The 27154-nt window shown below is 39.8% G+C and overlaps 1 protein-coding gene across 1 annotated transcript in view; it reads right to left on the reverse strand.

The window, feature by feature from the left end:
• Positions 1-79: 79 nt before the first annotated feature.
• LOC116995639 (deoxyribose-phosphate aldolase-like) overlaps positions 80-27154 on the reverse strand; it is a 27321-nt gene continuing 246 nt past the window's right edge. Inside the window, 5 exon segments of the mRNA XM_033058495.1 lie at positions 80-1991; positions 3345-3494; positions 6814-6926; positions 25064-25091; positions 25093-25193. Coding sequence (XP_032914386.1) covers positions 1935-1991; positions 3345-3494; positions 6814-6926; positions 25064-25091; positions 25093-25193 — 449 coding nt within the window. The 3' untranslated portion in view covers positions 80-1934.

Here is a 27154-nt window from a genome sequence, read left to right on the forward strand (position 1 = left end):
GCGAAATTACTGTAAAGCTCCTCCAGAAAAATAGTTTCTATCATCACCCTAATTGTCTGAAAGAAAACCAACAACAAAGTGTGGTTTGCAAGAGGTTTACTTCCTGCTATGAAAGTATGGACATTTATAACATTTAATAACATTTACAGAGCTTAAGCTAAACAGCAGCAAATTCCAGACTGGGAGGGCATAGCAGAGGGTCAGACTGGCAAAAACCTGATGGGAGGTGACTTCTCTGTATTTCTGTATTTCTGAAAGCTCAGCAGCAGAATTTCCCCCTCCATATGCACACAGGCACTTGGATTTTTCCTTGATGGAACTGGTAACGAAACCAGAAGGAAAAGTCATGGTAAAAATGGACCATTTTCAGGAAAAAAAAAGTGAAAACAGAGTAACAGCTCAGGCTCACCTTCTGTGCTGGGACCTAAAGCAGAAAAAGACTGAAAGCCTTGGATGAACCATTTCCTGAGAAATTAAGGCCCATTTTTAATCTTGAGCACTTCGTACAGGATTTTGCTTTCTGTATATGTTGTTTTTCTTGTTTGGTTTTTTTTTTTCCCCTAATCAGCTTTCCTATCTGTCCAGGGTGTTTTGTAGCACTCTAGTGATTCAGGTGGTATAGCCAGATAAATAACAAAATTATTATCTTTACAATAAATCTCTTTGTAATAAGTGCACCTTGTAGTTTGATTTACAACAAAATCCTCCTCCTCCTCTTACTTCCATGATGAGACCTACTTAAGTCAGTGAGACTAGTCATGGTGATAAGATAATTAAGTTTTTAGTACAACTCTGGTTAGTGAGCAGAATGCAGTTCTGATATAATGAATCTACTAGCTCCAGTCTGATATTCAGAAGGTGATGGTGATTTGGGTATTGCTCTTTATGTGCTCTGAAAAAAGCACATTTTTTTACATTTAAGCATGAAACCCCGTATAGGACACAATTCAGATCATCTTTTAAATTAAAGTATTTCTTTTGGAATGGCAAAGTTGAAGTTCAGCCAGCCTAGCAGTGACGCCTGCAAACTGACAGTCAAACCCCCCCCTACATTAAAATGGAAAGATTTGCATCAATGTGTTTTAAAATGACAGGAGACAGGAATTGGAGCTTCTAAGCAAGTTAGACTAAAAATTTAAGAGTGAAATGCCTAAAAATAGGCCCCTGAATGCATAGTTAGGCACCTATATAGAGACTGCTTGATTTTCAGTTGTTCTGATCACCCAGAGCTCCCATTAACTTCAGGAGCAACTGTGGATACTCAGCTGTTCTAGAAATCAAGCCACTTTTATTCAAGGGTCTAAATATGGATGTCTGTGCCCAAGTTTGGGGGAGAAAATGCAAAAAATAAAAAAGAGGTCTGGTTGCTTTTTTTTTTTTTTTGCTACATTTTATAAAAGAAGACATTTTATAAAAGAGAAGTAATAGCCAAGTTTCATTCTTCTTTCCCATCACAAAGCTTGAAACTGAATCAACAGAACAATTAATAGTGCAACACACCTGTGCCAGAAAATTTTGTCTGAGGTGGATGGAAATCTATTCCAAGATTTGTAGCTCTTAATTAGCAATCTGAAACATTCCATAGATATTTCATATTCTGTGATTGCGAAGTGTTACCAGGCCACCTAAATCTTTTTCATAGTTTTTCAGTGTTGCCATTAATAAGCTTTTCAGGCTGGCCTGAGGAACTTTGCAAGATTAACTTTGCAAATCTGTATGTATTAACTATTTGACTATTTTGGAAATGCCACTTTTTTCTTCTCTTGGATCAAGTACAACCAGCAGACTTGAGCATATTTTTAAATACCATAAACTATGAAGAAGGGAGAATTAGGCTTTTAATTCTATCATTTGCACTTGGTTGTCAGAGGACTTCTGAATGCTGTTTGCTTAAAGATCTCTTTTGTAAAAGTAATCCTGAGTTGGTTTTGTGTCTAAGCCATTGCCAGTTCATGCTGAAGTGCATAAGTGCCAGTCACATGATAGAAAATCTGCAAGAAAAAAAGAAAATTTATGGTGGAATTATATATGACTGTAAAGCTGCAAGTGTCAAGGGAGTAACAAATTAAAGGCATGCCAGATGAGGATATTTGTTTGTGTGTGTGCATAAAATATGATGTAATATCTCTTAATATATTTGTTTGTAGGATATGAATTAAGGGCTCTTGCTGTTGTGTTTGGAAAGCAAAAGGAAAAAACAAAGACTATTCAAAATAGGCAGGTAAAAGTCAATGCTTTCCTCTGTCATCTGGTTTTGACTATTTCAGTATGTTTGTCTATTGAATATAATGACAGGGACATTTTATCTTCCATGTTTTTAGACAACATAGAACAGCAAGAGCTTTGGTAGTGGCTGGGGCATTTGTGCAATCCCTGGCAGATAAAAGACAAAACCCTTAAGAAATCAGAACAAATGGCGCAACACAATCACTGGCTGTGTTCTAACACCCAGCAGTGATGCAGTGGCAAAGAGAAAGCTCATGCTGCTCTGTCAGAACCAGGGACATAATTTTAGGTCAAGAGTGAGGCAGAGGGAGCAAGACAATATCATTCTCATTGCAGGAGTGAGCCAGGGGTTTTCAGCAGTCATGAATATTAACCTGACATCTCTCAGCCGTTCTTAAAACATTTCTTAAAACATGTCAGTACTTCAATTTCCAAGAAAGGTGAGGAAAGGGAAAGGACTGGTGCTTTTGTCCTCCCCCAAATTCCCTATACCTCATTTTCCCAGCAACAGCAACAGGATAACGACTCTCAGATATTTTTCTTGCTTAAAGGTAATATCACCTCCTCTCCTGGCCTTAATGAACATGGAGGTCAAGACCAGAAGCCTTCATGTTTTGGTAGTTCCTATGACACTGCACTGTTCCAAATTACTCTGCATCCTTTGGGTTTAGGAAACAACTAACATTTAAAAGATTCTCTGTCAGCAGCACCCATATGCAGGATGAGATGTGATTTTCTCCACAGGATGGAAATACACTGTGAGGAATTGTGGCACAGTGACACAAAGGGTCTGTAAGGCTCGGTCACAGCTGGGATTGAAGGGGAGAGCACTGCCATCCATTTGAAAAGACTCTGTACACACACAAACTGAGCCCTTTTTGCCCAAATTTTGTACAATTTTACACTGCAAACCTGGCCTAGGCCATGGCCAGCTGCCCCAGCATCAGAGTCCCAGATGTCAGTAACAACAGCTCCAACTTAAAGAAATACTAAGCTGGAAGTGAACCTGTCATTAACAATGAATTAGATGGATGTTCCATTTCTGCAGAAGCAGTAAGCCAGCACATTTAGAAAGATTACTTTTGCTCTCCACAAGGTGCAAGCTGCCAACAACCAACCTGCTGCTCGATGTCTCCCAGCAAACTGCTGGCACCCAGGCGGAAGAGCTCTGGTGTCAGCCACTCCACTCCCAGCTCCTCCTTCACCAGCATAAGCCAAGTAATAGCTTCTTTGGCTGTCCTAATGCCCCCTGCAGGCTTAAATCCAACCTTTAGAGAGAGAGAGAAAAAAATAAAGAATATGTGCTATACGCATTTTGATCCATCAGCAAGCCTAGAAGAGCAATCAGTGTTCGTACAGCTGCAGTCTCAGAGTGCCTTTGATGTAACAGCTATGTCTGGTAAGGACATGGCTGCTAACAGGACAAGGTCTGGACTAGCTTTGGGAGCTATCAAGCCTCAGCCTCACTGCCAAAGACAATATTTTCATCCTGAGGGAGCAATACTTCTGACCCCTGTGCTCTCAGGAGCTGGGCTTGAGGTCTAATGGGAGTGCAAGGGATTTAGGCAGGACTGGGATATCTGCATAGGGCCCATGCCATCATCACCTACTGCCAACCCAAATCCAGACACAGAACAGCAAATACACAACAATAACATAACACTGAAGATGCTGCATATGAGGTGGCTGACTGATGGACAGCAGTGAGTGTTTTATAAAAAGCCTGTGCAGCACAGTTACACATGATTTGGCTGTACATTCAAACCTCTCAGAGGTTTAATTTTCACTAAAATTTTCCAAAAGGGAATTAAATTATGTCTCTATCAAAAATTGAAAGGTGCTTCACAGGAACTGTAAAATTTCTGAGAGGTACATCATATGTGAAGGTGAACTGCCACGTCTGCAAAGGCACAAACACCAAGGAAAACTCATCTTTGAGGTAAAGCATGTCTTGAATCCCGTGATGGACCTGCTGTGTACTTGGCATACACCCCTAATGCCAGTCCTTTGGTTATGTGCCATTTAAACACATCTCGTTCTGAGACAGAGCTTGTGAAACTCAGCTATCAAATCCCTCATCAAAAATGCCAAAATGTTGGCCTGTAGCAGCTACCCAAACTCTTTAAAATCAAGGAGAATCAGGAAAAATTCTTCCTGTAAAAAAAAAAAAGTAACTCTGAACAACATGTAGCACACAGTGATTCTTCCTATGTTTCCTTCTGCCATTAACCTTTACATCCTGCAAGAATTATTTTGGTTTTGTATGTAAGCTCCCAAAACCTCACTGCAGTGAGGATTTCTTTGTGCCTTATGGATATAATAGTGGAATCAGAAAGTATCTGTTTTTAAATGTGTTTGGTAATCTTTTTTATATAGTGATTTCAGGACCAACAAACACAGAATAAATCCTTCTCTCATGCTGGAGCATTGTGATAATGGCATATTTCCAATAAGATTAAAAGGAACAAAAGCAGGAAAAGCTTGATAAATCCAAACCACGAAGACTGTGTTTTTGTGGATGGACAAATAGATGTGTGAGTGTATGAATACATCTGTTAACATTAGATTCCCAAAAAGAATTTAAAGCCCAGCAACTGGAAAATCATCTTCTAGATAATAAACAAAAACAGTTGGAATGTGTTTTCCCTCAGGAAAAGAAATTCTAATGAAATTTGAATTTCGATTTCTTACTAGAAATACTACGTCTCTTTGAGATAATCTGTGGAAAAAACAAGAGTTAATAAGAGTATTAAAACCATCATTCAGAATTCCTTCCCCTTTTGGCAGATTCTGAAATCTCTTTTCTTTGCAAGAAAAGCTGACAAAGACAAGCCTGTCCTCTCCTTCATTTACCAGCTTTCCAAACAGCACATCTGACTGCCATAAAAACGTAAAAAGGAAGGGGGGTTGGAATTTAATTCAAGAGCAGTACAAAGTCCAGCTACCACTTTCCTGCTGTTTCACAGCATTTCATTATTTTGCTTAATAAGTTCATCTCCTCAAGAATTTTCTCTTCACCTTACATTATTAAAAGTAATAAGTTTTTCTGGATTGGGGGTTTTCCCAACAGAAAAACCAATTTATGTCCTTCAATAATGACAGGAAAAGATTATTTCCCATTATATTGCACACTTTTCATATCCCCACCACAGCTTATCAGTCAATAGATGTTACTCTGCAACTTGTTCCTTTCCTTGAAGAAGTTTAATTTCTGTATTAACCTGTTTTTCCCAGGCAACTCCTTGCTAGAAAGCATCCCTACAGCAGCAAAATTAGTTTGTTAGAGAAAGCATTTAGAAATTTCTTGTCACTGATAATATTGTCTTCGGTTAATAAAAGTACATAAAGTCAGTTTACATCTAATTCACTGACACATACATGCACACAGACACGAGCACTTATTCTTAATAACACATTTCATGCCATGAATGCCTCCTTTGAGAGAAAAAGGTGAATTCAACATTTATATCCAATTATGGGGACAAAGCTGTGCTAATGCAGCTTGTGGCACACAGCTCTGGTGCCCAGGGGAGCTGCTGGCCCCAGGGATCTGCCTCACACTGGGGCACTGATGGTGGACTATTGGGCTATTGGAGCTGCTCAAATTATTGGGTGGCAGAGAGGCAGGCACGAGGGGAAAGGAGGAGTGGGGACAGCCCAGGGATCCATGCTGGCTTCATCCAGGTGGTTGCAGAGAGAGGATGGACACACCTCTAAGCTGGTGCCACAGCCCCAGAAGCCATCTCAGCCCCATCCCACTGCTCAGCCCGTGTCCTGACACTTTACCTGGCAGTGTGCCTGCAGAAGGGACAGAAGGAGGAGCTGGAGAGGAGGGAAGAGTGGCCAGAAATGGAGACAGGCTCTTAGCTAGAGATTTGGCTTGCTGCCCTGGTGCTGCACAAAGCCCACTGCTGAACACACTGGCAGCCCCCACCTGCCCATGGAAAAAGGAACTGAGAGGTGGCTTAAGCCCTGCTGGGAATCTCCTCCTTTCTCAGTGTTCCAGCAAAAGGATGAATGTACAGACAGTTCATCACTGGCTTTGCTGTACATTCTCCTTTTCTCCATTGACCTCACCTGACAGTGACCTGATCGATAAACAATAAGTACCAGGACATGATGTTCTTCCAACCCCTGTCCCTTCTCTCCTTCCTTCCATCCCAGGCAACAGAATACCAACAGGATCTGCCTCCTTGTCCCCCTGGAAAGCCTCCCTGGCAAGGGAGGAAAGAGCAAAATATATCCCTTGGGTTGCCAGGACAGTCAGGAAATGCAGTGTAGACTGGGCAGACTCCATAGCTCAACATTTATATAGCTCTGCTGAGGTCTATGGGAGCATTTCAGCCACTATCAGCCCTGTTATTAATGGACATGGCCACTTAAATGGTGAAACAAAATTCAAATCCAGATGCAGGGAACACTTTGATTGCATGAGTTTTTACAGAATGAAGTAACAGTTCTTCAAGGGAGAAAATATAAAAGTACAAAAAAAAGGAATATTAGCAAATCAGTCCTATTACATTCTTATTTCTTTCTGAATGAGCCTTCTAAAAATTGGTTAATTTTTAGAAAGGGAATGAGAACTACCTTGTAGCCAGTTTGCCAGTAGTACTCCTTGATGGCTCGCATCATGACTATGCCAACGGGAAAGGTCGCATTTTCCACCTCCTTTCCTGTGGATGTCTTTATAAAATCAGAACCTGAAAGGAAGTAAAATGTTTTATAGCAGTTTTAGAACAAGAGTCCCTCTGCACACACAGGTTCACAGCCTCAAAGATGCCCTCCTGCTTCACAGCAATTCTGAAGCATTCCTTTGCACATATGTCCCTGTGGTGTACATAAACCAATGTTTTAGTATTTCCACAAGGATCTTTGAGAATAGAAATTATATTCATCAGGTTTTTTTAATTTAACTGCACATCTACTTGGTCTCACATCTGACAGTCTGCTATTGTATCTCCTGCAGTTGTTTATAGGTGAAGGGAAAGATACCTCATATGTGTTTACTAAACCAGTTGTGTAATTCTGTAAACCAAGGGAAAAGTCCCCTTTTATGTGTTTTGCAATTGTAACATTGCAAGTTACTATACTTAAATCCACTATCTAATTTAATGCAGTAACAAGGTCAAAACATCTGTGTTCTTTAAAGAACAAGAGTTGACCTTGGCTTATTTTTTCCTGTTTTCTCATTAGTGAATAATATTCTCCACTGCCTGTCTTAATACTTGTGTGACATTCTTGTGTATTCTTGCTTGAAAAAAAAATCCCGAAGCACAGTGTAACAAAAAGGTAGGAAACTAGCAAAAAATAATATGCCTTGCATTGCATGATCCAGCATTGACAGAACACAATGACAAAACTTCTTTAATTTCATTAGGACGCACTTCACCCGTAGGAACCACTTCTTAGAAAAGGTGTACTGTGGGATCATTAATTATCAAAGTAATTGGGAGAAGAAGAGGGATAATTCAAACATCATGTAGTAGTGCATCATCCACTTAAGTCAATTGGAACTGCATCTGCTTCCACTTCAAATTTGGCTTGGGGTCCATTTTGTCTCTAATGTGAATGATGATGCCTCTACAACATCCCCTAGAGTAGGGAAGGGAAGTTTCAGCCTTGGTTCCAAGCAAGGAGCTGCCTTCACTGCATTCTGTGAGCTGCAGCACACTCCAGAGAGTGCCCTCCTGATGGCACAGCTGATGGGCACACAGCTGGCTCAGCCTGAGGGCAAGGCACCACAAAGCCAGCCGTGTTCCTGTGGCTTTTAAACACAACCAAACCAAACACAAACCATGAACTCTGGGGTTTGCTCTGTGGGCTTCCTGGCTAGGCACCATGTCAGCCCAGTGGTGATTCAATTGCACCCTCCTGTGACAACTTCCATTCTATGGAGAAACTGCTATTTGCAAGACAGATTCTAATTCCACAGGAAAGTGCAATGTGTAAAAGAGGCAATTAATAGTTGATAGGGCTTTGCAAAGAACAGAGCACACAGGAGAGACAATTGAGTTGCACATTTCAGAGTTGCTCCCTTCCAGAGAGACACCACGGACATCTGATAGTCACATTAAAACAAGGAGCAGTGGAAATGAAACTTCGACATCACCAAATTATATTTTTAATTTCCCTTTCGAAATGTAGCACTTAAAGTCCTTCAGTGCAATACTTCTCATTTTTTCTGCTATAAGGTAAGTCAAAGCTTTTATAAGTCTTATAATTACAAGTCTCTATGGTACAGTTTCATTAAAAACTTTCATTAAACAACAGCTGCCCTTGTATATGGTCTTCTAATCAATTTGGTCAAACAGAATGACTTCTAATCAGCTGTTGATAAAAATAGAAGATGAAATTTTAATTCTAATAGATTAACCACAAACTCAAGATAGTCTTCAAAATCCATCTAGTTCTATTCTCCAGTGGATTTAATGACTATTCAGCAACTCATTACTAAATAGAACAAGATGAACATTTTCCAGTTCATTAAAGAAATGTACTATGTATTTTTGCATTGTCCTCATGATTCGTTACAGGGAGTCTTAATTACAAGATAATGGATAATGGTTATTAAATGCAGACTCCAGTAATGAAGCTCTATTCATTTGTGAGCCTCAGAGACTGCAAAGAGGGGAAAATAAAATTACTAGCTTCAAAAGATTAACGGATCAAATTATTATTCAATTTTGAAAATCTCATTCAGACTTCATAGAAACAAGAAGAGATTAAAAACTAGTATTAGTACAAAAGTTGTGCATTTATATATTTATTTTTAAATAATATCTTAAGGCTATTATGAGAATAATAAGCTTTAAATGTGATTATTAGACAAACATACAGCCAATTTAGTAGCATCCTCTAACAATGAAAACAATATATTTTTATTTCCCGAACAAATTCTTTTTTATGACACAAGAGCTTGCTAGCAAGGACTGCAGGCAGCCTCTTGCAGAACACAGAGGATCCACACTAGCACAGAGAGCCACGATGGAAGGTGCTACTAATGTTTGGATTTCAGCAATGAAAAGGGGGATTTAAAATCAAGTGCTGCCATAAAAGGCACCTCATTAAGCAAATTTTATGCCGACCTTGTGATAAAAAGGGAGTTTCACCCAGTCTATTTCTTATTCAAGTTTCCAAGAACAAGTTGAAGGAATTAAGTTCAGAAGGAGTTTCACCTGGAAATTAAGGTGATGATTTAGAAACCTGAGTTTCATCACCCACCTTGTCATCTTCCTGTGAATGAATACACTCCAAAAGTCAAGGCTAAGGCTAAAATACACACTGAATGGCTTTCCCCTTCCTTAGATTAGATTACATGACTCAATGAAGCATTAAATCCACGATTTTACAAAATCAGTAATTCCAATGAGCCTAGAAAAGACCACACTTTCTACTTTTATTTTCCAATGTGAAGCCACAAGAGTACATTTCTTTTCAAGGAGGCAAGTCATGTGAGACTCAGTGAACCAGGGAGATGGGATGAGCTCAGCTGGTCAGAATATGGTACAATAACACCAAAGTTGTGGGCTCAACACAAACAAGCCATTTGCTCCAGAGGAAGTCCATTATATATTTTCTTTTCTAGATTCACAGCCTCATTTATGAATGCTCTTCTCTCCCAAGAAGTCAGAAGAGCTTCCAGAACTGGCCTGCTCTGTACATCTACAGAGATTTCCAGTCCATGTAACATTGAAGCAGAGCATGAGAAGCGAAGAATCTCATTCAGATGACAGCATCCAGGAAACACACTCAGATTCCATAATTAAGCAATAAGGAATAATAAGCAGTACAGCAATCGTGTAGTAATCACAACCTTTTGGTTGTGAAGTGTTTCAAATGCCCTTGGGGAATGATTATCTCCTGATACCTACAGACTCTGTGTTGCTGCCTTACTCTTAATAAAGAACAAAGATGTGGCTGGCAGTTTTAAGCAATAGTTTAGAGAGAGATGCTTGCAGAGGGAGAATTATGCCGTGCTACTTTGTAAGTATTTGCAGTGAGCACAAATAGATCTTTATAGCTGCAGCTGAGATATAACAATATGCAGTGACACAGGGAGAATGCACATCCTTCCAAGACTTCCAGGACTGGTGGCAAAAAGTGGCATTCTGCTCAGAGAAACTGCAAGTCCACCTGCCGTTTCCGCTGACAAGGCAGCAATGACAAAATAGTACCATATCAAATGTGCATGAAGTACCATTAGCAAGTCATCTTTCTATTTTATGAGCACCCACACTAAGGGTCTTTGGATTCACACACAATTAGCCTTACTAGGGGTGACCAGGTTAACAACCCTCTGAAAATAAGAGGCAGGGCAAGATATAAAAGGCTAATGGAGCAGCTAATTCTTGTCAGTTGAGTCATCCTTAATTGTCCCACTTACATGCCCTCATTCTTAATTGTGCTGCTTACACATCCTTATCCTGCTCCAGCAGTGAGATAAAATACATTTCCCGTTAGCTGAACTTTGCCAGCCAAGAGAAGAGAACACAAAGCTGTGACAACTCACTTTAGCAGTAGCTCACCAGGCAGCTTTAGCTCCATGACGCGAGGCTACACTGCCAGAGCACTTGGGGAGGTGTGCGTGCATGTTTTCACATGCCTGTGTCTCAGCTACAATTGAAAAATGCTGGTTTATAACGTGGTCTCTCGAGAACTACCCGTTTTTTGCAACTCTTTTCAAAAAAAGTGCCTGCACAGAGCGGGGGGGAAAAAATTCCATCAAGTCTGTTTACAAGTAGGGCAACCTTCTGAAAACCCATCCTGTCACCCCAGCTTGGTTTTCAACATTCTGAATGGATGCTCCCTTGCCTGAACAGCACCTCCAGTAACAGGGGTTCTGCAAACCATGTCCTCAGGAACACTCACACATGCACACAAAGGGACAAATTATCAAGTCCATACTTAGGCAGAATTCCCTGTCAATGATGTCTGAAAGAATTCAGCACGCTGCAATATGCATAGCTTGCTAATGCACCGTTGCAGTGTCTGCCACAGAATACTATTACTTAATTAGCATTAGTTTCTTGTGTGTTCATTTTAAAAGTTTCTTTAGAAGGTTCAGCAGGAAGAACCACACCACCTTCTGCTGCTTGGCTACATAGCATAAGCACTTGCTGTTTTCAGAGCGTTCCTTCCAATCCAATCCCTGTGTGACATGGAGAAGGAGGAGATAAATAATTGACATGTGCTCTGAGTCCAAAGAAAACAGCTGGAATCCCAGTCACTGGTGGCACCTGGCTTGGAGCCACACTTGTTATGGGAAAACAAGGAAGTTTAAGGAATTCCTGTATTGTTAAAACTCATGTTTCTTTACCAGGATCCCATTTTCCCTCTTTAAAAGGGTGTACCACACACTGCACTCAAGGGTGTTATGGAATATGACCTACATTAACCTTATTTCTTTTTGCAGATGGCACTACTGGAACTGCTGCAGCAGTTTGCCTAATGACACATGACAGCCAAAGGCAGAAAGAAGAAATAAATCAAGGTAAACCAACACCTATTCCTAACCTTACTATCACTGGGACAAACCAGACCTTTCTTTCAGCTTACCCACTTGCAGGGCTGATTTCCTCTACAAGTCATTCTGTGAGTTATTTTTTGCCACACTCCTGATTTTGAGCAAGATTCAAAATACAGGAGACATTTGCACAGGCTCAGCCTCAGAGTGCAGCACCCAGGGCAGGAGCTGGTGGCACAGCTCTGGCTCCAGATTCCCAAATCTGTGGCCCCCTCCAGCAATTAGGGATGAAGAAACATAAAGATTGGCCTCTCCTTTCAGACTGAATGCAAGCACTCTCAGAGCTGAGCCACATGCTCTGGCTAGGACAGATGAAAAACCAAAATGCTGTGGGAGAACTGGACTTGATTTGAAAATCTTCCCCTTTAAGCTTCCCTTATAAACACTGAAATTCATTGCATCACTTCCTTGTTCACACTTAAATTAACCTAAACAATGATAAACTAGCTTAAACCTTGATATAATTAAAACAGCATTGGTCTAGGTCAGGCTTTTTCCCTCTTGGCATTCTTGGTTTTGGATCAATACATTCCAGCCTCTCAAAATGTTGTGCTATACATGACATATTACAGACTGAGGCTAAAACCCTGATATATCTACCAGTAATAGCACTGAAATTTGGAAGAAAATAATAAATATGCATGATGGCTTAGAATCACAGCACTACACGGCATATTGCATTCCATGTTTTAGCAACCACACTTGGCTTTGTGTTTTTTAACGCTGATAACAACTTTGAAACAAATATGCTAACATTAAAGCTCAGGTACACTTAGGTATTGTTATTAGCTTGTAACAAAATTACTCAAATTGAAGAAATAGCTGTTTAAAATCAATTTGGAAATACTCCACACTGAATCAAGCAAGTAGAAAATCAGTCTACTTTATCAAGAAGGTGCTATGAATTTTAAAGATTTTTAAAACCCCACCATCCATAATACAGCCAAAATCATGACACTTCAATGTCACTCCAAGTGTTTTTCAACCCTTGATGTTAAAAGCAGTTTAAGATTCTGTTCCTATGCTAACCCAGAGAAAGGCAGGATTGATTTTTGAGATTTGAAAGCCCATGTCTTAATGCCACAGGCAGAAGCAGTGCAGCACCCAGGCTCCTTGTCGTGCAGAGGACAAACAGCAGCAGAGCCCCTCGCCCACACTGTGCCCTGCAGCCCAAGGCAGTGAAGGGCTCAGCACCAGGGCAGGATTTTCCATCAAAGGTATTCTCCTTGAACAATTGACAAGGGCAATGTTTTGGCTTCCAGCTCTGCCTGAAAACCAAAATGAATATAAGGTGCCAGATCTCACCAGACTCATCTGGGATCTGCTTGTTTCTACCTGGCTTTTACAAATCAGGTAGAACAGATTTCCTGAGGGCCTGCGTAGAGGGATGAATATTCCACTACGGTGATCATGGATTACCAGGAAAATATGAGGCACTTTCAGGAAAATGTGAGGCACTTTTTATTACATTTTTATTTTTATGACATTTGAACATCTTCAACACCAACAAGTTGCAAACACAGTGATTTTATCATGGGCTCCCTGGATTCTCCTGATACAACAAATATCCAAAAGGTAACACCCTGGATGGCTTTACCTATACACGTAAGGCGTCCCAATGCTTGTTTTTAAAGGGCATCAATGTTACTTAAAGCTCCTACTTTCCATTTTGCCCCTCAGAGTGTTTCTTTTTCTTTCTCCACCTTGATAATTTGGCATGGGCAGAACTGTGAAGGCCCGCGTGTGTAGGCCGCAGTGTAGGTGAGAACCTCCAGGTGCACACAGACATTTTCATTACTGCCAATGGGGTTGTTGTGCAATGTCTCCAACTCTTCAGGCAGCCTGAATACCAAAAAACCTAGCTTCAATGAAAAAAACAACCAAAACCCCTGACTGTGCAGCCACACTCCAAGCAGGGGGCACCTCTCTGCTGGTTTTTTAAGAAATCCTTTTTTCCTCCCATTGCATTATTAACAATGCTTACATGGCAAAACTAACAATTTTATTTCAAAGGGATGCTTTATGAAGGTGTGATGCTGATAAATTCAGTCAGACTTTTCTGGCATAACATCTATTGAGCACTACTTGAATGAAGGAAATAAAAAGGACCAGTAAGCATTAACACAAACAGGGAACAACTCACAAAAGGGTATTTAATAGGCATTGGGATTGTTTCTCCACCTCCCTTTGTCAACAGCTTGTGTGCTGATCTTACATAAACTGCAATTATGGTGAGCATCCAAACCAAAAGAACCAACAATCTGATTAAATTGCATTGGTTTTGGTTAAAAAAAATATATATATTGAAACCAATAGAGAAATGGTGATTTCACCAGCCAACTGGAAAAACAAATGTGATATTCCAGTCTTCAAATCTGCATTTTATATATAAGCTTTACATTTTTAAAAACTTACACTAAATATATATTATCATTTTGAACTTTGGCATTCTGCTCTTTTCACTGAAATTCTGTGACTCAAAGAAATTGAATATCAAACTCTCTTTGTGCTAGATGTGTATATATATATATATATATATATATCTCCTCATAAGTATTTAATGGCAAATTATTACATGTATTAATATTCATTGAGGCATTTTACATCTCTCTTACAGGAAAAGGAACCAAAAAACATTTGTAAAATTTGCCAAAAAAAAAAAAAAAACAACAAATAAACCCCCCAACAAAACTGTATGTAAATTTGCAGCAATATTTCAGAGCCTCCCCCTGGTATCAGTGACTTCTCCACTCAGATGTTGAGAAGCAGAGGTGGTCAGGCAGAACATCCTCTGTGTTCTGCTGAGCTGTCAGTGCCAAGCTGCAGAGGCAGGGATGGAAACACAACCACCCTGACTGCACCTCTCCTTTTGGCACCAACTGCAAAAAAAGGGAGGAGGAACTCCGTGTTCAGCATTTCTCAGCATCAAATCGCACCCAAAGGTGTCTGATAAGTATTTACACTGGAAGATGCTGCTCTGGGGTGAAGTACAGCAGTGTTACATCTCCCTTATCTATGAACTAAGCACTGTATTCACTCCTGTGGAGGGCTTTAAGGCCCCCAGACATTAGCCCAAAGCAAAACCACATTGTCTCCATTTAATTACCTATCTTTTCATACTTACTGTGATCCAAATGACTGAGTGAAACAAAATGGTTGCTAGTAACAGGAGACCATTGATAACCAGCAAGCTGAGGTGGGTGTACGTGCACAGAGTTCAAAAGAAAGTGATAGTGCTGCATGCTGTTTACTTCTCCTGCCTGAATTTATAAAGTGAATTAGCAAGAATTAAAAGGATTAAAGTCCCAGCAACCAATGAAGTCAAAGTGAAATAGAAAATGGATTCACTCCTAAAAAGATAAAATTATTTAACAACTTATTAAAACAGTTCATCACTATAATTAAAATCCAAGTGCCTGGGAAAAAGTGCCACAAGAAAGGTAATTATTTATGAGAAGACTTTAAAAAGCCATTCACAGTGAATTTGGGAGAGAATCAGCCAGAAAGAGTTGGTAGTAAAAAGAAATTGTTTGTTTATTCATAAAACTTATTTTAGTCTAGCCTACCACTAAGAATCCCTAACATCTGCTCAATGGCAGCTGTAAGTAACATTAGGAACACTCAGCCAATTCATATCTTTCCTTTTTATTAAAAAGTAAACAGGTCTTTTTAAATTATTCACCAGTAAATTAACAGAAAAATCAGTGCTGTAGCTAACCACATTTTGTGGAAAGGCATCTAAAAGCTTTGCATGATCGTGATGATCTCAATCTTTCTACATTTCACTGACTACTTTACTCTTCATGTGATGTCCCACCTAATTTAGCAAATGAAAACATAGAAAACTCACAAGCCATACAGGAGTCACTGCCATGAATAATCCAAAATGCATCACTGATACCTCAAAAGCCACATTAGCTGCCTCCTTCTGACTTTAACTGATTCCATTCTTATCTTTCCTTTGCCTTCCACCACATAAAAATTCCCCTCAAATAATCTCAGGTCTCTCCTGCTTCTGTCTTCCACAAACAATACACTCATTAAACAGGAAGGATCAACAAAATACAGTGGTGTTACTGATTAATAATTATTTGTCCTCATTTGCAGCACTTTTATCCTTAGATGACAAAGTGCTCTGCCTGTTCCTGTATTTCACTCCAAAAATTTGTTCTTAAGACAGTAAAAATGGCACAAGAACATTTCAAACCTAAAAGCTTCTCTTTACCTCTCACTAACTTTTTTTTTTCACTCAATCTCTTCAACATTTTAGAAGAAAAATACATTACTTTCTTCTTGAGTTTCCCAGCTTCAGTTCTTATTCCGTAATACAAACAATTGTCTGCAAATGGACTCACCAAGAAGTTGTTCAAGGGCATGAAGTATCTCTGCTTATTTTACTAGGATATTTTTGTTTTACTCCGAGGGAAAAAACAAGCATTTCTGCAGTGCTCTCTGGAGACACTTAGTTTAAGGCTGAGCAATAATTCTAACCCAGGCACTGGCAATGGCACAGGGTCCACCCAGAGTCCTGGAGGATTCTGCCTTGAAACTGCAACTGGTGACCAAGCAAGCTGCTGAGAAGCTGGATTTGCAGAGATCCAGAGCAGTTGCAAACACAGTGCCCGATTACAACACAAACCTAGTTAGTTAGCTGTCAACAGAAAGCACAAAGTGGGATCAGGATTACCATCAGCCACTCAATTTCCTATGAGAGGAGTCATCCTAGAAAAGACAACCAATGATGAAACTGCTGTGTTTCAGGACATAACAGTTTCATAACAGTGTTTCTGGATTTCCAGACAATGTTTCATAGACCACATTACAGAAGTAGAACAGATGAATCACTTTTTATTCATTGAACTATGAGAATTACAGAATTAAAATATCCCTTGGATTATGTAGCCTGACATTTCTGGAAGGACTAAGTGGTCCCTACAAAGTACAGTAATTTCACTATTATAAGCCGCACTGAGTATAAGCCACACTTTGGGTTCGGACCAAAATCTTAGTCAAAATGGTGTGGCTTATAATTGTGAAATTACTGTATTCGTGGCAAAGTTTTCCTGCCATGTCTGTCTCTCTGCACAGATCAGGAGTCCAGGTAGATGTTCTGCTATAAAATTCTGTAGAGACAGACAATGAAAATAATTTTTGTAACAGCCAGAATCCTACAGAATCCAAGGAATTTTTCTAGTTCCTGTCCATCTGCTCTTCAGCTGTCAGAACTTTTGGATCAAGTGAATAGCAACAAATCATGTCCCACATGAACTCTGTTTCTGTGCTTTCTCTAAAAGTACCATTTTATTACTCACATGCTCTCTTCTTGCCTTTTATTATTTGCTGTCAGGTAGCAGAGAACCAGCTGAAAAATGCCACCTCTCCCTGGGGACCAGGATTGCCAAGAAACACAGCATCCCTCTCCAACACACTCCACCAAGCTGCTTCCACATCCATTTGTGAGTAAGGCTTTGTGCTTCCTTTGAGTTCTCCACAGGTTCCTTTTCCAGGACTAGTGGGAAGGAAGCTTTAGAAGATGTATGACTCACAACTTTGTACTCCATAATTTAAGTTCAGTGGGATGCATGGAATATGGAACATCATCCCTTGTCTCCTTCCTGGTCCATTAGAGATGAACTAACAGATCTTTGTGAAAAAATACAATATTTCACTCCTGTTTGGGATAGGCTGGCAAATTGGACACTGGACTGGCAGCAGGACTGCAAAGGGGATGGAAAGAAGATGTCATACTCAAGAAGAGCTCCTGGTATCACCAAGGAGGAATCTTTTCTGCATCTTAGATTTAGGGAGAACTCAACTTTAGAAATCAGCCATAGCTGCACACTGCAGGGAAATCACTTTATAGCCCAAGTCATAGCAGGAAAGAAACATCAAAGGTGCAAAAGACAATCAGATGTCAGATCCCTGTTGAATTGCCATGAAGACCATGGCCTTTGCTGTCAATTTAGTCTTTGAAAAATTCCCTATTCCATACTATGACACCCCTGGGAAAGCTATTGTCTTTAGTAACTATGAAGTACAGGCAGAAATCTTAAATTGTCTTATCTGAGAGATGCTAGATTTTAAAACTACAATTTTTGAAAAGCAGTTGCAAAAAAACCCCAAAAAACCAAAAAACAAATCAGGAACATTTCCCAGAGGACGAAATTCCAAAGTATAGTATCAAAGAAGTGAATGTCTTCCATTCTTTCCAAGATCTCCCCAACACAATCTGAGTTGTAACAAGAGGAACACAGAAAGGCCTTATACCTTAATACCTTAAAAAACACCTTAAATTGATACCTTAAAAAGCAACCCAAAAAAACCAAAAACAAACAAACAAAAAAAAAACCCAAAAAAAAACCCCCCAAAAAATCCAAGACCTACAACCCTAAAATCAAATTTAGTTTATTTCCACATCTATATTAAGTTTCTGTTAAGGAACTGTATTTTCTAACTAGTGTTCTTACTTTCAATCTCTTAAAAGATACATTAATATTTCATATGCCAATTTCATATAATTGATAGGTACAGTAAATTAAATATTTATTTCTATTTTTCACTGGTTTAGTAGAATTTAACACCTGCTGCTGACAGAATAAAAAAAAAGCCAACCTGAAATATCAGAGAAATAAATAGTACCCAAAACATCTACTGATTTTACATAATATTTCCATGTTTTAAAATTGCATTCTCTCAAACCATTACCTTCAATACCAGAGTTTCACAGATGCAAAGTGTTTTGCCAGGAATCCCTGTTACTTTGCTGGCATGTTTGACTGGAACTATTCACTGTGCAACAATTTCTGAGTCTGAGGTGATATGAAACTTCAGAAGTTTTAACTCAAATTCTAACAAGTTATTTAACATGGAAACAAGGTTTCATTCATGGGGAAAATTAACCCAACAGGGGTGCTTTCTCACCTCTCTGCACCAGTTGTTATAAATTGAAAGTATACCATTTAGATATTCCTTAATTAACATGTTTTGGAAAAGATGTTGAGTATCAGCAAGAGTGAAGTGCTGCTCTGGCACTGAGGATAATTTGCTGATAGAAGGCTGACCCCTCTCAGCAGTGTGCTGCTCTGCCAGTACCTGCCCAGTCCCTGCACCCTGCTATCTCACAACCAGCTCCAAAGGGTGAGGCAGAAAGAACAGACCCTTTCTTAAAGGTCAAAAGCAGAAATCAGCCTCCAAACCCTTCTTCTCAGAGAAAATGCTGCATCCCAGAAAGCTGGGGTTTTGAGCTTTCTGTGCTTTCTGGCACAGGGAAACATTGCTTTTGACCTCAGGCCTTGGAGAAGGCTTCCAAATTTGAGTGATGGACTTAAAGTCATGGGTGTGTAGTTAAATAGAAGTGTGTGCTTTCACATGGTGAAGGGCTTGGAATTTGAGGTGTTTATAATACAGTAATAGGTATGGGACTAGATGGAGAATTTTGGGTGGTGTGTCTTTGGGTGCTCATCTTCCTTTTTCTGCATGGTTTCAGGCAGTTTCTGGTTGGACAGTTAGTGCTGCAGGTCACAGGAATTTGGTTATTGGGTTTAAAGGATAAAAAATAGAGGTGTTAATTCTCTATTGGACTGTTTAGCTTTAAGAGACCTTGTAGCAGCTGGATCTCTCTCCATTTTGCTCACTTCTAGCTGGTGGCTGGAAGTGTTGCTGAACTCTCTGTACTTTACATAAGCTTTAATAAACAACCAAGCCCAAACATGAGAAAATCCATTTCCTTCATGTTTTTTAATCCTGGCTCTGAGTGAAGACAGAAGAAACTTCAGACAAACCACTAATTAAGTGGTGCAAAACACCACAAGAGAAGGACAAGCCTGGGATTTCTAAGGAGCTGCCACACTCCCGGCCCCTGCAACTCAAATCCATCTTCTGGTTTCCTGACTTGGTGTTCTTCTGGTGAGAAGTGCATGGAAATAGCACTGCTTCTATTTGTAAGTGGAGATGGTAGAGGGAGAAAGAAACAGGTACAGACTTGACAAGTTTTACACAGTTTTATACTGGTATTTCTTCTCTGACTTCATTGGAGAGTCTATATTCTTATTTTCTGATTACAGGAGTATACCATTAGTAGAACAGACCTTGCACAAAATTATCAGAGCTGCCAGGCATCTTGCTCTGACAAATATGAATGGCCCCAAATGAAGATGTCCCCTCAGATATGGCTGTGTAGGCAGGCTCACACTTCAGTAAGCACATAAATAAATGCATAACAAAATGTGCCATTGCATGCACGTCTGGCTTTTTAACAAACTGCAAACAAATGAGGCTTCACTGTATGCACTCTAACTCTGCTCTTACTTCACAGACTCTTTGTATCTTTATTTTTCCCCCAACATCTTTGTCTCTACTTATCCATGCAGAGTTCTGTTGACTCAACTGGAAAGACTTTTCATGAGAGCCTGCCCTAGCCTGTCTCAACCACTTTCCATTCCTTCACTTCTGATTCCCTACACACATATTACTGAGTTCCAGACAGATTTTTAAGTCATTTCACATTCTCTTTTTTTTTTTTTTTTGCTACTAGTCTTTGTATGGCCTCTCATCAGCAATTCAAACCCGAGGATATTGTGATTGCATTGTTGGAACTTTTCAACTCCAAGCTTATCTATCACACCTACATTATTTACAGTGATTAGCTGCAGTATCACTGTTAAGCTTGTAGGCAATTACCTCATTTAAGGGAGCATCCTTGTAGTGCCTCACTGAGCATGCTGTTATCTGCATTTTCATACTGCTGGCTCTTTTTATTTCTCCCTATTCTGTACCAGAACAAATGAAGTCACTTCTTTCTGTTCCAACCACTTTTAGGCTGACTGCATTGAAAGATACCTCATCTTTTGATCGTACACTTAAATTCCAAAACTTTGTTAGTCCACGATATCATTCAAAACTTTGAGGCAGACTGTCCATACTGCATCTTGGTTTTCCAGAGTGTGTTTTGAGCTCGTTCTTTGCACTAACCTTTCAGTGATTAAATAATCACTATCCTGAGAAGCCCCTTAAGCAGCCAACTGCAACCACCTCTACATTGAACACAGTGGCCATGAAAGCCTCAGCCACCAGTCAGTCAGTGCTAATTACACTTCCCACACACCCCTAAGAGTAAGGACACCCTGACTTGCCCCCAGCCCCATACTGGACCTCCAGACCAGAGCTGAGCATCATGTGTCACCCTGGAGAGCTTTCAGAGACAGATCACACCCACAGGAAGGAGCTGCTTCTAGGAGAAGACAGACACACATCATCCCTGATTTCTGATTGATGTTTGACAGGTAGAGGATACCCTTTACAGACAGAGCACAAACTCAACACAGTTGTATTTCAGACAAGCAAAACAAGACACAAAGTGAAATTTTGTTTATGTGTTACCAAGCCTCTTTCCTTGGCTTGCCTTTCAATTACAAATGCTCTGGGCTCTAATAACTGCCTGACTTAGTACCAAATTACAGCTGGAGTTGTAGACTTATAATTAAACCAACACATAATACAACTCATATGCTACTGAGGGGAGACCCTTGACTTTTGGATTGACCATGAGACTGAAAGCCAGAAACAGAGTATCTCAGTTTGACTTTTGCTTTGTCTGTTATTATCTTTGTCTCATATTTCACAACGCAATTGTAAGATTTACTCTGCTGATGTCAGTTATGTGCTTTGAGGACATAAAGTACTAAGTGCCAAGTATTATTACTTATTCAGTAGTCTTGTTTCCTATGTTAGTTGCACTTGAGCAAAGCACACCTTGCATTTCAGTCAACTTTGCTAGTTTGGTTCCCTTTGTCTCTCATTTTTCATTGAACAGTCACTTGGCAGAAGTTTTGGTTCACACAGCCACGCCACATAACCCTGCTCAGAACAAATCTGTGCAAGAAAGTGCTCAGAACACAAAGTTTTTCCTCACTGTTATTTCTGTTCACTTTGGAATGAACAGCATCAAAGGATCTAAAACCATTTCTGCTCACATATTCAATGTGGTTTAATTTTCCTCTTCTAGACATCAGACACCTTATTGCTTCAGATACCTTCTGCTACTTCTTGGAGGATTTTTTATAAGTGCTAGAGACTTTAGAAGTTGGTTTGTTTTAGCACTAACTCATTCCCTTCCTAAATTCAATGTTTACATGAGTCATTAGCTCCACATACCATTTATTTGACTAATTGTTTAATGACACATAAAAAAAATGTTTAAAGCCCATACATCAACGAAAATTTGTTTAAAGCCCATACATCAATAGAGTTGCAGAAGAACATGCATCACTCTTTCCTGTTCTTTACACAAGTACTTGTTTAGATATACACAAAGGAAACAAGTATCTTTCACATGTCATTGCTGTGCTCCCTCAGCTTCCCAAAGTGTGGTGTAAAAGGAGTTTCCACAGTCAAAATGACACAGAACAAGTTTTCTCTTTCAAAGTACCTTTACTTAATCACTTCCTCCACATCTTTGTTGGTCTGCATATCTTAAGGATTATGAATTGTTACACAGTACAATAGAAACTTGTAATTAAGTAATATGGCTCTCCAGAATGAAAATCTTATATTTGAGCAGAATGTGCAATTAAATCATCAACAGCTTTACTGAAGCATTCCTTTCCCACTGCAAGTTCATCTTTCCCTTCCTTGTCTGCCTTCCTTGGCTGTTTCTGATGTTTGTGTCAAGAAACAGATGTTTAAAAATGACCCACCTCTCATACTGTGTACAAGAACTCTTTCTTGAGTGTTCTCAAGAAGCAATTGAGAAAATTTCTCCTTGAAAATTCTTAATGAAGAACTATATAATACTTACAACTAATACAGGGTAGTCAGGCACCCATCTGAGTTCCTTAGGTCTATTTATACTTAGGCAGAGACATGGGAAGAAATGGACATGATTTACACAAGGACACACCAGACTCTGAACACCACTAATCACTCTTTGTCCCCAAAGCAGAGTCAAAATGCAGTCGGTCTTCTTGAGACGCTCGTGCACTCAAATCACCACCAGGACTTGAGGCAGCACAAGAAGTGGCAGTGGATGCTCTAAACCAATGACCCAAAATTCCCTGGTTCAGTGCTAGGCATTTGTCTCAGTCAGCTTTCCAAAAGTCAGAGTGCTCCTGTGGCAGTGGGACAGAGCTCTCTGCCATCCTGTCCTCCTCAGCACTGCACAGATCATTCTTGCCAGGTGAGTCACTGTCCTCAGAGGGATGTCAGCCTCTCACTCAGAAATAGCTCCTTAAATATTGCAGAAGGATTTATGACATGTCAGTCAAGTTGGTAAAGGCATGGTTAAAAGAATTTAAGATACCTGTGTGCCTCCTCCCATTCTGATGTCTTTCTCCTTATGGACTGTACTGGAGAAGGAAGAAAAAGTAGCCATGGAGAATTATTTCAGAGACAATAGGAGTCAGGAGCCACCAGATCACAGAGGAAAATGACATATAATATGCCAGTTTATATTATATATAATTATATATATCTATTATACCAATTATGTTAATATTTTATGTATATATCTCCAGGATTTTGTGCTCCCCACATAATAAGCTGGCACCATGGATAATGAAGTGAGGAGCAGTTTAAGGACTGCACATCCTCACTTACACTGATACATCTGCCTGGCAAAGCAGGGTTGTGAACCAGATTACTGAGGCTGTGACCATTTTTAAAAAAAAAAACCTGAAACACTGCCAGCCAATCAAAACCTCTACAGCAAATTAGTTAACCCTTTTCTAGAATAATTTCAACTGCAATTCTTTGAAAAACTCATCTTACAATGACACATGAGAAGCACTTCTAACAGCACAGGCTGAAGGAGGCTGTATTTTGCCATACAGGACAGGAGCAACTGGTCAGAGGCAGCAAAAACTTCTAAAGCCAGTTTGTCAGTTGAATCCACTGAAATACAGATTCACTTTCTCCCCAGAATGATACAAATATACAAATAAAACAAAAATTCTACTGGAATTTGAGGCTCTCAGCAGTTCTGACAAGTTGGTGTCTGAAAGCCTCAATGGATGTATGTGGAGCACAAACAAATTCTCATTTTTATGCCTACCCCACAAAGAAAAAGCAAAAGATTGAAATAAGGAAATTACTGGATATATTCAGATGGATAAGTACCTTGTAAAGTGAATAACTAGGCAAGGAAATCATTAACAATAGAGCCATCTGCTGTATTTCAAAAAAACTACAGCAAGCAAAATTCTGAAAATGCCAAAATGCTTTACCAGCTGAATTTCTCAGTACTCAGTGGTACAAAAAGTGATCATAATGATTACTGCATCAGTTTAAATAAGAGGAAATGTGTATTTCTTACACCTCTTCTAATTAAAAAGCAATATTTAGTGGCATAATACCGATCCTCTGTGTCTAATGATACTAATTGACATTGTAGCTGGGCTTGTTAGAAGCCTGAAATGCTCTCCATTCCACTTGAATCAGAGAAGCACAGAATTGTGTATGGTAACAGTGAGGTCAGCAGCAAGCTGAATATTTATTTTAATACTGACAAGACACTTTGCTACATTTCTCTTTCTTTAAAGTAAGGACTTCAAGTCAGAAGAAAAAAAGGAGGAAAAAAATCAAAACAAAAAGTGAGGAGAAGTTTAGAAGACAGACTAACCCAAGTGGTTCTTAGGATATCTTTACACCTCTAGAAATAAACTTGAGGATCCCTCTTTCAAGCATGGGGGGAAAAGCAAGTGCCTGGAAGGCAATTCCCATCTCCAACACAGCACTAAACCACAGAGCTATAATCCTGTTTCAACTAGAAGTTGTACCCAAAGCTGCAGAGAGAATACACTGCTGAAAATCTGGGATCAAATGGGTGCTAAGCTATGGAAAATGTAACAAAGTAAGCACAGCCCCTGGAAACTCCATCCTGACCACTGGAAGGGTGGTCTCCTGAGCTGCCCTCTCAGAGGTGGCTAGAAGTGATCACAAAACAAAACTGAGAGCTTTTGGCATGTATCTTCATAGGGAAGCTCCCCTGGCATCTAAAACAAGGTTGTGAGCCATCCACCCACATCCTGTAGGTCACCACCATTCCATCAGTGTGTCTGCCCCAATTGCCTTTATTAAATATTCTGATCACATCAGATGGTTGACAAGGAATTTTACTTGTTCCTACAACCCTTGCCATTCAGCAGTTTCTTAACATCTCATAGTTTTTTGTGTGGAACAAGTGACACTTCATCACTCCACCTTCAGTAATTGCTACACAAGTTTTTTCTACATCAACAAAACCGAACTTCCACTACTGAAATTTTTTCAATAATACAGGAAAGACATTCGTAGCCTAGAAGGAGAACCAAGTGTATTTACCTGCCATCATAGCTATCATACTGGCCTTAGTAGACATTGGCAAGGGAGCCCAGTTCTCCTGTAGCCAGGATTGTTTTCATGTGAGCTTCTCCACAGGCTGCGCGGCACAGACGGATCTCCTCGTACAGATCTGGGGGAAAAGCATGTGGAAATTAGCAAAGTTTGCCTGAGAGAGAGATTTGCAATTATGGCCATAATTTCCACTTGTGGATTAATTTCCAATCCTATAATTAGTCGTAGCACTCAGGAACTTAAGTTTTGTAAGTTCAATAATTACATGACTGGAGGTAATTAACAATGCCATGCAATTTCAGACTTTACTTAATAGCTATTAATGTCTGTTCCCTCAAAACTACAAATGTATGAAATATCCATGAAGACATTGGGAGTTAAATATGCTGTGGTAGTAAAGATTGATCTTAAACCAGCTTTCCAGCAATAAATATGGCAGTGCATTGAATCAGTACTCAGAGCTAGCTGTGTTTTCCTCTGCACCTGGCCAGCAAAACCCTCCCACCCTTCCTGGTAAAATTCAGCAGTGCTCCCACAAAAGTTTACACACAGGGAGACTAAAAGAGACAGAAACAAAGCTCTCAGAAGTTTGGCCACTTGGAGATGTTTAGGATTCCTCCAGTGTGGGGAGAAAAACAGCTCTTACAGTGCACGGTCACCCTTTCTGGATTTTTAATTTATAAAAACTCAGATGCAAAATAAACAAATAGGATGCTTTTCAAGAGGGTCCTTTTGACAAAATGTATTCAGTCTTCAAACACACAATCAAAAAGTTCTTTGACAGAAGGCTAAAATACAGCTCTAAATAGGTCTTGCTAAAACAGTCCAGGCTATAATGACTCTTTTTTTTTTTTTTTAGCAATACTAGATTTGTTTTCTCCTCAGCCCCTTAAGTGAGACCTGGAAGCTAGGGCAGGGTTTGCCAGCTGTGGCAGGGCCCCCATCTGATGCCATGGGCACACCAGGGTGTGCAGGGCTGGGATTGCTGGGCAGCCCTTCTGAGACATGCTGCACACATTAGCAGACAACTGGCTGATGCACTTAGCAAGTCCCTTTATAGACACCAGGCTTCACCTTGTTTCTTACTGTGTACCAAAGGTGTGAATTAATCAGTACTAGCATGCAGTCTAACATGTTTTATTGATCAATTGGTGATGCTCCAGAAACCTACATCAAATCGAGGCTCAAAAAGGAAACACAAAGGACCTGTGCTATTTTTTTTTTTTTTGTGCATTTAATAACCCTGCTCATGTTAGATCCAAACGAAATCTCTTTTTGTGGAGTGACTCTTTCCTGAAGCTTTTGAAAACCCAGGGAAAACAGCTTTCTTCTTCTTCTAGTTTCAGTAAAAAGAGGAAAAAGTTTTTCCTACCTTTGAGGTACGCCACCAAAAATGTCAAAATAAAATCAACAAAATGTACATTTAGGTTGGACTCCATGAAAAGAAATTACATCCCCACAGCTGTTATTCCCTGGCACTGCAGCTCCAGCACCCTCCCTTGTATTTGGAAGGTGCTTTTACATGCAATTAGCGTCAAGCTCATTTGAACAGGCTCACTGCCTGCCAGCACACATCATCCCACGGACAGCAACAGCTCAGGATCCTCAATCATCCGTGTCTGGCAGGTCAGGAAGAGTGGGCACACTTTAATGGGGCAGGTGTGTAGGTAAGAAATGCTGTTCTTTATTTGGAGACCAATTATTGCAGACAATAGCTGACATTCACGGGGAATCTTCAACCCCTGATAGAAATGCAACTACATTTGGGACAGAGCAATTTAACCAGAGCATCCCAGTCCCAGTGCAAGCTGGAAGTGCTTTGATACAGAACAATTGTAAAAACTCCTATTCCTTTCAAAAATAAAAGGAGAAGTTTCAGTACTCAGTCAGATTTAAATCAAGGCACAAATAACAAGATTATCCTGAAAATCTTGGGCAAATGTCTAAAGTATGGGTGCAGGTAGTCACACTGCAAAATGTACAGTAAATTCACGAATACAAGCCGCACTGAGTATAAGCCACATCGCCGGGTGTTGGCAAACATTTTGTTTTTTGTCCATAAATAAGCCGCACCCGAGC

Source organism: Catharus ustulatus, chromosome 4 (genome assembly GCF_009819885.2).
Source record: "Catharus ustulatus isolate bCatUst1 chromosome 4, bCatUst1.pri.v2, whole genome shotgun sequence".
Taxonomy (NCBI): domain Eukaryota; kingdom Metazoa; phylum Chordata; class Aves; order Passeriformes; family Turdidae; genus Catharus; species Catharus ustulatus.